General features: G+C 37.9%; 7 protein-coding genes and 1 non-coding gene across 8 annotated transcripts; 5 read left to right on the forward strand and 3 right to left on the reverse strand.

Annotated features, from left to right (window-relative positions):
* Window positions 1-238: 238 nt before the first annotated feature.
* KAFR0Itrna4N lies at window positions 239-312 on the reverse strand. Its single transcript has one exon. It is a non-coding gene; the product is annotated as a tRNA-Asn (tRNA).
* Window positions 313-1,430: 1,118 nt separating this feature from the next.
* On the forward strand, window positions 1,431-4,124 carry GPH1 (glycogen phosphorylase; the record flags this gene model as incomplete). The annotated part of the gene is made up of 1 exon (XM_003959110.1): window positions 1,431-4,124. The coding sequence occupies one exon, from the start codon at window positions 1,431-1,433 to the stop codon at window positions 4,122-4,124; it is 2,694 nt and encodes an 897-aa protein (XP_003959159.1).
* Window positions 4,125-4,515: 391 nt separating this feature from the next.
* Window positions 4,516-6,132, forward strand: KAFR0I02460 (uncharacterized protein; the record flags this gene model as incomplete). The annotated part of the gene is made up of 1 exon (XM_003959111.1): window positions 4,516-6,132. One exon carries the CDS (start codon window positions 4,516-4,518, stop codon window positions 6,130-6,132), a length of 1,617 nt encoding a protein of 538 aa, XP_003959160.1.
* Window positions 6,133-6,767: 635 nt separating this feature from the next.
* KAFR0I02470 (uncharacterized protein) lies at window positions 6,768-7,493 on the forward strand (the record flags this gene model as incomplete). Its single annotated transcript, XM_003959112.1, has 1 exon — window positions 6,768-7,493. The coding sequence occupies one exon, from the start codon at window positions 6,768-6,770 to the stop codon at window positions 7,491-7,493; it is 726 nt and encodes a 241-aa protein (XP_003959161.1).
* Window positions 7,494-7,965: 472 nt separating this feature from the next.
* On the forward strand, window positions 7,966-8,514 carry KAFR0I02480 (DUF2406 domain-containing protein; the record flags this gene model as incomplete). Its single annotated transcript, XM_003959113.1, has 1 exon — window positions 7,966-8,514. The coding sequence occupies one exon, from the start codon at window positions 7,966-7,968 to the stop codon at window positions 8,512-8,514; it is 549 nt and encodes a 182-aa protein (XP_003959162.1).
* A 66-nt stretch (window positions 8,515-8,580) lies between these two features.
* Window positions 8,581-9,669, reverse strand: JNM1 (Jnm1p; the record flags this gene model as incomplete). Its single annotated transcript, XM_003959114.1, has 1 exon — window positions 8,581-9,669. The coding sequence occupies one exon, from the start codon at window positions 9,667-9,669 to the stop codon at window positions 8,581-8,583; it is 1,089 nt and encodes a 362-aa protein (XP_003959163.1).
* Window positions 9,670-9,789: 120 nt separating this feature from the next.
* HER2 (glutamyl-tRNA(Gln) amidotransferase subunit HER2) lies at window positions 9,790-11,112 on the forward strand (the record flags this gene model as incomplete). The annotated part of the gene is made up of 1 exon (XM_003959115.1): window positions 9,790-11,112. The coding sequence occupies one exon, from the start codon at window positions 9,790-9,792 to the stop codon at window positions 11,110-11,112; it is 1,323 nt and encodes a 440-aa protein (XP_003959164.1).
* Window positions 11,113-11,148: 36 nt separating this feature from the next.
* Window positions 11,149-11,627, reverse strand: GOT1 (Got1p; the record flags this gene model as incomplete). Its single annotated transcript, XM_003959116.1, has 2 exons — window positions 11,149-11,543; window positions 11,606-11,627. 2 exons carry the CDS (start codon window positions 11,625-11,627, stop codon window positions 11,149-11,151), a joined length of 417 nt encoding a protein of 138 aa, XP_003959165.1.
* Between the last annotated feature and the right edge of the window lie 370 nt (window positions 11,628-11,997).

Here is an 11,997-nt window from a genome sequence, read left to right on the forward strand (position 1 = left end):
ATCGATGGTGAAGTCATTTTATTACTCGGGGGATTTGTAATACCCCTAAGTCTTGTGATTTTCCTGGTTCCCCCCCCATCTTTGTTTCTTGTATATTCAACTACTACGTTAACGGTAATGAGATATTAACCGATTGGTCTCATCAAGGGCAAATTTATTTTGGAGGGATCAGGAGAGGGGTCACTCGTTTTTTTGTTTCAGGAGATACAATCTTTTAAAAAAATATACAAAAACAAATCGACCCCAGTGAGGATTGAACTCACGATCTTGCGATTAACAGTCGCACGCCTTAACCAGCTTGGCCATGGAGTCATGTTTTTGTGAATTTTGAGTTTTGAGACTATCACTTATCTTGTGTTTAGAATCAATATTCCCAAAAACGCTCTCACTTTCCAATTCTCGTCAACAAGTGAGCACCTTGACCATAAGTTCAGAACATTCAAAATATGTTCTATCCCTCACAAATTATATCTTCTGCTCAATTTTAACGCGGATTGCTGTCATAATAGCTGACATTGGAAAGGTTGACAGTTATGATATCCTATCTGATATACAGCTCCAGTCTTGAGCCATATGTCAAATGATGATACCTCCACAATACAAAAAAAGTTCTGAAGACCGCATCGATCGCCAATTACAATGCGATCAAGAGCTACATCACAACCGTTCCGCTGAAATGCAAAATTATGTCATACGCTCCATAATCCTTAGAGGAGAATAACGGTATAATAGCTGAGAAACCTAATTCTGAAATATATTCGGGGTTATTATAACACCTCGTAGTGCATCATAACAGGAAATATTGGCCTAACGCCATGACAGTCCCATTTTCCTTCTTCACTTCACACAACCGATTACCAGCTATCCACCTGGTCCTTCACAATTGCGACACGTCATGTATCTACCCATGAGGATTCCAAATCAACCAGATAGTAGGCCATTCTATTGGATGTGAAGTCACGTGGCGCTATTAAAAACCCAAAGACCACAGCTGTTTCTTGATCGGTTGGTTGCAACTTCTGAAAGAGTACCCCAGCTTCACGGAGGTCTCTCTATCCCCCACCGACAAAGAACGTCGGAAGTGTGCCAAGAAAGTTAAATCTGGAATATCAAATGATTTATTCAAAACAGGTCTTGTTGACTTCTGCCGAAAGGGGGGGAAAGGTTTTCGTTACAGAAAAATCAGCCAAAACGATATGTCTTTCGAAAAGGGGCAACAAGTTAAGCATTCTGGGCCTCGAGGATGCATGCATTCGTAAAGACCCCCCTACCCCTCTAATTATGGTTTGATGCATAAGTAATCTGAAATAAGATCACCATTCCTATAAATACTTCACATCAAAAAATAATATATAATTAAATCGTTTATAAAAGAGATATTTCGAAGCAGACAACTCAATTGCTGTTAAGAGATTTACGAAAGTAGAAACATGGCTCCCCCTCCTAGTACTAGCACTACTAACGATTTAATCACTGAAAAACATTCTTCACCACATCCTCCAAAACTGACTAGGAGACTGACAGGGTTTTTACCTCAGGAAATTAAGGCTATCGATGCTACAATTCCCCTAAAATCTAGAGCACTATGGAATAAAAATCAGGTTAAGAAATTTGACACGGCCGATAGTTTCCAGCAAAGATTTATTGATCATGTCGAAACTACCTTGGCTAGATCTCTGTATAACTGTGATGATTTGGCTGCTTATGACGCTACTTCAATGGCAATTAGAGATAATTTGGTCATTGACTGGAATAAAACACAACAAAAATTTACCACAAGAGATCCAAAGAGAGTCTATTATCTTTCATTAGAATTTCTCATGGGTAGAGCTCTTGATAATGCCTTGATCAACATGAAAACTGATGATGAGAACACAGATTCAAGAGAAATGGTTAGGAACGCATTAGATGATCTAGGTTTTAAGTTAGAAGATGTTCTGGAGCAAGAACCAGATGCAGGTCTAGGTAATGGTGGTCTGGGTCGTCTTGCTGCCTGTTTTGTCGATTCCATGGCCACCGAAAATATCCCGGCTTGGGGTTACGGTATTCGCTACCAATATGGTATCTTTGCTCAAAAAATCATAAATGGTTATCAAGTCGAAACACCAGACTATTGGTTAAATTTTGGTAATGCTTGGGAAATCGAACGTAATGAAGTTCAATATCCTGTTACATTCTACGGTTACGTAGAGAGAAATGAAGCGAATGAATCGACTCTATCTCCATCTCAATGGATTGGTGGAGAAAGATTACTAGCTGTCGCCTATGATTTCCCAGTTCCCGGTTATAAAACATCGAATGTTAATAATTTGAGATTATGGCAAGCAAGACCAACCACTGAATTCGATTTCGCTAAATTCAACAACGGTGAATACCAAAATTCAGTTGATCAACAGCAACGTGCAGAATCCGTTTCAGCTGTATTGTATCCAAATGACAATTTCCAACAAGGTAAAGAATTAAGGTTGAAACAACAATACTTCTGGTGTTCTGCCTCCTTACATGATATTATTAGAAGATTTAAGAAATCCAAGAGACCTTGGTCTGAATTTACTGACCAAGTGGCCATTCAATTGAATGATACGCATCCAACTTTGGCAATCGTAGAGTTACAAAGAATTCTTGTCGATTTGGAAAAATTAGACTGGCACGAAGCCTGGAACATCGTCACTAATACCTTTGCTTATACAAACCACACTGTTATGCAAGAAGCTTTGGAAAAATGGCCAATTGGTCTTTTCGGTCACTTATTGCCAAGACACTTGGAAATCATTTACGATATAAACTGGTTCTTCTTACAAGATGTTGCCAAAAAATTCCCAAAGGATGTAGATCTCTTATCACGTGTTTCAATAATTGAAGAAGGTGGAGCTGAAAGACAAATAAGAATGGCCTTCTTAGCTATTATTGGGTCACATAAGGTTAATGGTGTTGCAGAATTACATTCTGAATTAATCAAAACAACAATTTTCAAAGATTTTGTAAAGATTTTTGGTCCTTCGAAATTCACAAACGTCACCAACGGTATTACACCAAGAAGATGGTTGAAACAAGCAAATCCAAAACTAGATGAATTGATTTGTCAAACACTGGATGATCCAAAGAGTAAATATTTACTGAATATGCCAATCTTAACCAAATTGGCTCAATACGCTGAAGATCCCCAATTCCAACAAAAGTGGAGTGATGTTAAAAAGTACAACAAGATAAGGCTAGCAGATTTGATGAAGAGTCTAAATGACGGAGTAGACGTCATTGATAGAGAACATATTGACGATACTTTGTTTGATATTCAAGTTAAACGTATTCATGAATACAAGCGTCAACAGATGAATATTTTTGGTGTCATTTATCGTTACTTGTGTATTAAACAAATGGCTAAGGAGGGCAAACCATTCAAAGAAATTGCCAAAAAATTCCCTCGTAAAGTATCAATCTTTGGCGGTAAGAGTGCCCCAGGTTATTACATGGCAAAATTGATTATTAAGCTAATCAATTCGGTTGCAGATGTTGTCAATAATGATCCTGATGTTGGTAGTCTGTTAAAGATCTTTTTCATTCCTGAATACAATGTTTCAAAGGCTGAAATTATTATTCCAGCAAGTGATTTAAGTGAGCATATTTCAACTGCTGGTACTGAAGCTTCAGGTACTTCAAATATGAAATTTGTCATGAACGGTGGTTTAATTATTGGTACTGTTGATGGTGCAAATGTTGAAATTACTAGAGAAATTGGAGAGGATAACATCTTCCTTTTTGGTAACTTGAGTGAAAATGTTGAGGATTTAAGATATAATCATCAATACAACAAACAAGAATTACCAAAATCATTACAGATTGTAATGGACTCCCTTGAATCTGGCGTCTTTTCAACTGATGAACAAAAGGAATTCAAACCAATCGTCGATACCATCAAACACCATGGAGATTATTATCTAGTTTCCGATGATTTTGAATCATATATTGCCACCCAAGAATTGGTTGATCAAGTTTACCATAACGAAAAAAGCGAATGGATCAAGAAGAGCATTTTGAGTGTCGCTAATGTTGGATTTTTCAGTAGTGACCGTTGTATTGAGGAATATGCTGACACCATCTGGAATGTTGAACCGGTTAAGTCCTAATAAATTCTTAAAACATTAAATAAACTTTTATATATCGCGACTCAAACTTTTAAATTTTGGAAATATAAATCGGCTGATATTGTTCTGTCATTCTGCCTATGTTAACCTATCAGAAACACCAGTGCAGAAGCCTGAACAGCTATGGGGGCGTTGTTAAGTCTAGGGCGCCTTTCTTGTTTGTTCAATTCAATGAAAATGGGTTATGACACAAAATATTTGTAGCTGAAAATAATGATGAAAGCTGACACTTTGGCAATATAATCTTTAACAGCTTTAATAGAAAGGCACATATTTACCAATATTCTCCACTAGAATTAAAAGAAACATTTTTACAAAATAGTTGCTTCATAATAGCTTATTTAGAATTATCCGTACTTGGCTTTTTAGAAATATGCACATTGCAGCAGGAGCACCAGTTGCGAAGTTCGATGTCCTTCAAGAGAACAAAGATATGAAGGCTACAAATGTTTATTCCTCCAATCTACAACCGGGTGGTACGAATTTTAAACAAAGGCCTTCTCCATTTTTCATTATGCATGATAGAAGAAAAAGGGCCACAACCACTGTACTAAAAAACATGGAAGAAAATCATGACTTTGACGTTGCTAGATTGAATAATATCTCCCAGCATTTATTAGAATCCGGAACTCTATCAGAACACAGTATGGATGATGTGCTTTCTATATCTTCCTCAATTTATAGCGAAGTAGCGGCATGGCGAGACAATGACAAGGAGGAAGACACTTTCAAAATGCCCAGCCAGGGATTAAATGACGACCAAAAAGAGCTAAAAACACAGGTTGGTAGTGATGATTACGCGACCAAAAGGCAAGCACCACACAAAGATAGTTCTTATTTTACTGGACTAGTTGGTAGATTGAAATTCAAGAATAGAATAGAAGCTGAAGAGGTCTCAACAAGTGCAATTGGCACAACGATCAACTTGAAAGGATTTCAAAAATCATCTGTTAGTGCAGCCGCTACGGAAAATAAATTAGAAACTGGTACACTGTCCACTATGCACTCCGAGGAAAATAATTTAAATCATACTTCTAGCCTAATCAAATATTCTTACAAAATGGTAGATAATTTATTGGGTACATCTTCAGATCAGATAAGTTTCAATGACAGTGAACATGTGTTTGAGTCTGTTAAAAAATTTGGAGTGGGTATATTCACCCCTCCAACATCACCAAATGACAACAAACCAAATGACACATTTCTGTTGATTGGGAATGATGCTAACATGCTTACCACTTCCTTTTCTTCGATCAGGACACACCATGAACATAAATTTGACACTGAGAGACAAATGGGAATGACTCATACTTTAAGATGGACTGGAAATGACTCTGTCGTTATTGATGTTCCCGTTACGACGGCATTTTATCAAACGAAATTGGCAAGAGCGATACCCAGGAGAACCAAGGATGGAATTCAAAAAGCGTTTCAAAGGTTAATAAAAATGCCAGTAAATACACAAGAGTATATGAAAGTGGCACTTAAGAATGGAGATATTGTCATGGTGCCAATCACGAGAGGCGATGCCATAAAGGACTATCTGGTATTAAAGACAAATTTACTTGAAGCTTTTAATTGCAAAGAAAGTGACACTGGCGTGAACTTTTTTGAAAAAATGATGGGAGCATACTGTCCTATATGTCTCAGAGGACAAAAATACCTTATCTGGGATGAACTTTCAGGATTTCGTAAGAAGCACGATGCCTTCTATAAGCAATTACAAAGTCACAATGGAGGCAAATGGTTTTATTCGGTTTACTCTAAGTTTTCTGAATGGAAGCTAGGATCCGTAGAGTTTGAAGCACAATGTGAGCTACAATTTAGCGGTATCATGAGGGCAATGAGAAGTCACAAGTATCGTACATGGAAAAACAAGAACAATCAAAAGAAATTAGCTCTTGATTTCTGTAGGGAAGCCTGTAAAAACAGTGTGAAGGCGGAGCTCTTGGTGGCATCTGTAAAACTTTGGCAAATGAATAGTACATAAATTCTATAAGCAAACTGTAAATACTGCTTGTTTCATCAATAACGATGTAAATTTCTCTCTCCTGCAACCTGAATAACGAAAAGATTATCTCCCTTAGCAGAGTCCGTCCTGTCCTTTCTGAACCGGCAATTGATAGTATACACAAGATATGTTAAAATGGGTGCAAGTAGCTACTTTAACGTATATCCCTGAAGCAAACAATGTGATACATCCAATGTAGAATGGACCTGCCACACGGGCCATGAAGAAGATATTCTTACTGCAAAGGAAAGAAAGAAAAAGAAACCTCCCCTAGCAGTGATCATGTAATAACTTTATGGTAGTGTGTCCATTTGTGTCTAAGAGCCTTCCATGAACTTTCTTCATTCAATTAGGATTTACTGACACACATTCGAATACCCAAGAGCTGAACCATCAGGCATGAGAGACCTTTCGTGAAGAGGGCTGCGACAGAAGCTCTGGTTTCAAGCATCCTTAACATTCGGAAAATCCTGTAAACGGTCGTTGGGGAAAAGTATTTAAAGGGAGCACAATGATGAGGACAAGTTATCGTTGATGTTGAGGTCATTTTCTTTCTTAGGAAGACACTAAACTTAACAGTTTTATATCAATTATAAATAATTTATACAAGAAAAATGGTTGCCAACAAGAGAGCTTTAATCGCCTTAACTTCGTACCACGGTCCATTGTATGCAGACGGTAGTAAGACTGGTGTCTTCTTTGTCGAAGCTTTACACCCATTCAAGAATTACAGGGCCAGAGGTTATGAAGTTGATTTCGTTTCTGAAACGGGCACTTTCGGTTGGGATGATCACTCGTTAACTGAAGACTTCTTGAACGGTCAGGACAAAAAAGATTACGAAACAAAGGATTCTGATTTATACAAGGCTTTAGCTAAGGTGAAAAAGCCAAGCGAAATCAATGCTGCTGACTACTCTATCTTCTTCGCTTCTGCCGGCCACGGTACTCTATTCGACTACCCAACTGCTAAAGGTCTACAAAGCCTTGCTGCCGACATCTACGATAAAGGTGGTATTGTAGCTGCTGTCTGCCATGGTCCAGCCATTTTTGACGGTCTGAATGACAAGAAAACTGGTAAAAATATCTTGAACGGTAAGGCCATCACTGGTTTCACCGACATTGGTGAAACCATGCTGGGTGTCGACACAATCATGAAGGAGATGAACTTACTTTCCGTTGAAGACATTGCCAAGAAATATAATGTCAAATTCTTATCTCCAATCGGGCCATGGGATGACTACTCCATCACTGACGACAGAATTATCACTGGTGTCAACCCAGCATCCGCCGGTTCTACTGCAACCAGATCTATGGATGCCTTAGAAAAACAAATGAATTAAGTAACTATAGATAATATTAGATAAATTGCAAATAGCGTAGCTTTAGTCACGATTTTCTTCTTCTTTCATCACCATTTAAGCTCTTGTATGTCACAACCTACGCTTTCTCCAGAGTATGTCTCTTACAAGTCTCCTCCACCCACTTTTTATACAGACAATTCTAACCCCACGAGACCACATTCGATGCTCTTCATCAGAACGGTTTGGATGAGGAATATATGTCACCTCATGTGGTGCGAAATTTCTTGGCAAAATGTCGGCAGGAATTCCTCGAGGAAAAATTTCTCGAGGTTATAAATTTAGAAGCAACATGAATGAACCATTTAGATCAATCAAATTAATCACTTGTCCGGTTTCCCTAGTGGTTGTAGAAGCTAGCTTATGGAAATTATACTGTAAATATTTACATATTTAATCTTTTCTATTTTTTACTGGCTGTCTAGACCCTTCTTTTCCAATATTAGAGCAAAAAATGGTTAATTTCAGAAGGAAATCAAATAATAACAATACTGACCAAAAGGTCCAAGTATCCAAGGAAGATCAAGCAAGATTGAAAGTTCGTACAGCCTCTGTTGCAGACCCAATTTTAGATGCAGTTCAAGAAGCTCAACCATTTGAAGAAGCTGCGGACGTTTTCCATGACAACATGAACAGACAATCATACTTCTCTACCGGGCAAGGTGGCTTACGTGATGTATTTGGTCAACCAATTGGTCAACCAGATATTTCTAATCCTACAAGGTCAAGAGATGAAAGACCGTTGGATACAATCAGAAGTTTTGAATATGCTGTGTCAGGTGATCCAACTTGGGGCCAACAGTTAGAGACGTCAAGACTTGGATTTAACGTTCGTCCTGACTATCCATTTTTAAATACAGAAATGAATCCATACAATAATGCTCAAAATCAAATGTATGCACAACAAGCCGTTTACCAGGCACCTGTTAATAACGGTGAATCAGCTACCAAGAAAAAGAAGAAGAGAAACTTTTTTGGTAGAAAGAAGAAGAACGCAGATTGATGCAATTACAATACCTCCCATTCCTTATACATTATGTCTATATACTAAAAGAAAAGGAACAACTGGTTATTCTCGTAAAACTTTATCTAATTTCATATTTAATTCATCAATTTTTGAATATATGCCTTTTAAATTCCCATCAATATTCTTCTCTTGTGCAATTAATTTCTCATTCATTGTTTTTAACGTGTTTTCCCACTTATTCGATTGTACTTGTAAGTCTTTAATGGTAGAATCAATACATCGTATCCTATCTAGACTTTCTACAACGTTATTATTTAAATCACCAATATACCTCACTCTATCTACCATATTTGGTAAATATGATTCATAACTTCGTAAATTAGTCACCATCTGGAGCCCCTCTTTGTCCAGTGTCATTTCTCTTTTCAAATTTATGTTTAATTCGTCTAATATAGTAGGCTCTTTACCCATTTTTTTATTCAAAAGAGATTCTTCGAATTTGACACTAACTTCATCTAATTTTCTTTGGAACCTAGATAATGTTTTCCCATTTTTATCATCATTAAGGATTGTAAGATGTCTATAGAGTTCATTCAGTTGTGTAACAATTGGTTTGGCATTTCCTGGACTCCAATCGTTTGTCCCAACTCTTTCTTCAATATTTCTAATTCTGGCATCTAGTTTCAGAATCTTTTGTAAATCGTTAAAATCCAATTGAATCTTTTCAGGCAACTTGATCATCTCATCATTGCGTAATTCCTTCGTGGCCATGAATTTGCCTCTTAATTCTTTTAAAGTCGTGGTATACTGTTCACCTAGCTTATCACGCAACTCTTTTAAGAAGGTAACTTCTTGTATGCTGGTCTCGTCCACTTTTAAAGCTTCTAGTTCACTGCGTATGCGTGATAATGTCTCGCTGACAGCTTCACCAGAGACTCTTTGTTTCGAATCTACAGATGTGTCCAGCACCAAAACTGATTCGATAGCCTTCCGACTGTTCTCTATACTTGGAACACTGTCGTATACAATACCTCTCGATGGGTGTTCATGCCTCGAACTGTTCGATTCATATTGTCCAAGCAAATCTCTGTTATCCACATTGTTTTCGAAAATTTGCTGACCTTGCTCATCTACGCCAAGTAACTCATTATAATCGACGTCCTCATTCTCATGCAACTCAATGACACCCATTGCTAGTGATAACCTCACTGTTTTCCTTCAATAAGCTTTTTTTCATAAGGCCTTTAACATCTTTTAAAAATCCACATCTCTTGTGAACGGAATATACAAAGAGTTACAAGTTGATAAAGTATGAAAATACCCAGAAATCTGGCAAGGCTACAGTCAGAGTACAATATTTTCAATCATATCAACCCATTAACTATGAATGGTGATGCGAAGGGACCATTGGCTGGGATTATTGCTGCGATTAAAGATAATATAGCCACAAAGGATGAACCCACGACATGTTCTTCGAGGATGTTATCGAATTACCAGTCACCATTTGATGCCACTGTTGTGAGTAAATTACGTGCAAATGGGGCCCAAATTATTGGTAAGACCAATATGGATGAATTTGGAATGGGATCAATGGGATCACATAGTTATTTTGGACCATGTTATAATCCTCTATTCCCTTCGAGGCAGAAAGTAAATATGGGGGGGTCATCTAGCGGCAGTGCCGCTGCAGTGAGTAGTGGGTTGGTTGATTTTGCTCTGGGCACAGATACAGGTGGTTCGGTGAGATTACCAAGTTCTTATGGAGGGGCTATTGGATTCAAGCCAAGTTATGGTAGGATATCGAGATTCGGCGTAGTAGATTTTGCACAGTCATTGGATACAGTGGGTATTATCTCTAAAGATGTGAGCACACTGTGTAAAGTTTTCAAAGTTCTTGACTGTGAAGATGAAAGGGATCCTACATGCTTGACGAAAGATCTACGTGATAAGATTGATACGAATTTTCAGACCAAGTATAAGATCGGTATACCGAAGGAATTCGTTCAAGACAATGTTTCTGATGAGATTCATGAAAATTTTTTGCAATTTGTTAGTAAATTGATGGATTCTGGATGCGAAATATATGCTGTTTCTGTACCATCATTGGAATTTAGTCTACCTGTGTATTATACGATAGCCACAGCAGAAGCTGCATCGAATTTATCTCGATATGACGGTATCAGATATGGGATTAGAGACAACGATGGCATGACAAGAGATAATTTTGGACCAGAAGTTAGAAGTAGAATAATTGTTGGTAATTATACATTGTGTTCAGAAAAATTTGAAGAATACTTCATTAAAGCTGAAAAACTGAGAGTGGAATTGATTAATTCATTCGATTCTATATTTAGATTGAGAAATATTCTGACGGATAATGAAGATAATTTAAATGATGGAATAGATATGATTCTATGTCCAACGACGAAGAATCTCCCGACAGAGACACCTCAGAAATGGGACAATCCTGTTAATGAATATCTCAATGATTTTTTCACCATTCCGATGTCGTTAGCTGGATTGCCTACAATTTCTATACCTTTTGTCTCGAATGAGCCCAGAGGAAGCGTACAAATATGTACACAGTATGGATACGATACGATGTTATTAAATTTTATTAAATCTTGTATATAATGGGGGAACTTCTTTTTATAATAGTACATAATGTTTTTACACTGGTAATACTCTAATACCGATCAATTTATCTACTATTGGAGCCACTTTAGGATGTGATAGTATAGGTCCAACGATTGGCATGGATCTTAAGAAAGTAACGATAGTGCCGAAGAAATCACCAAATAAGTTGAAGATACCCATTGATTCGATTATAAACCCAGTAAAAGTCCATTTTAGTAGGATTAATAGGACACCAAAGATAAAGAAAATGGACCCACGTCTTTTTGTAGGTCTAGTGAAAAACACTATCGTCTTTTGATGGCCAATAATGAGGAATACACCCAGTAAGAAGAGTATATTACCCAGTGCCAACAGAGCACGATCGAAAAATGTCAATATCCCAAACAGAAAGAACAAGACACCACCAAAAGTGAATGCAACACCAAATTCTGCTCATGCATAAGTTAGTAACAGGAACCAAACCATTCCAAATACACTCGAAGATACATACTCTGAGTCTCAGACAACCACATCTCGTCGGTACCACACCTGTAGAGTAGCTACTGTCTTTCCCAGTGGCCATCATCAACACTCACTTTTTTCTTTCGGCCAACAACATACTTTAGAAGCCACTCGTGAACCATGACCAGCCAGCGCCATAGTACTAACTTGGCATCCTGAGCCTCTTTGATGGTCTCTGTTGATGCTTGCTTTGACGTAGCATTCTTGCAGTTGAGAGGCTGGGAGGTCGGAGAGCGTTGCTCTGTCTGTAGCATGACCAGCGTCGCTGGACAGATCCCTCCTCAAAAAATTGGGTTTCCTGGCAAAACAGTCAGTGCCATCGTCACTGGCACTGGCGCAGGCCCTGACCAGCTTAACTGTCTCTCACGTGTCCCAGTCATT

The sequence above is a fragment of the Kazachstania africana genome, chromosome 9 (assembly GCF_000304475.1).
Source record: "Kazachstania africana CBS 2517 chromosome 9, complete genome".
Lineage (NCBI taxonomy): Eukaryota > Fungi > Ascomycota > Saccharomycetes > Saccharomycetales > Saccharomycetaceae > Kazachstania > Kazachstania africana.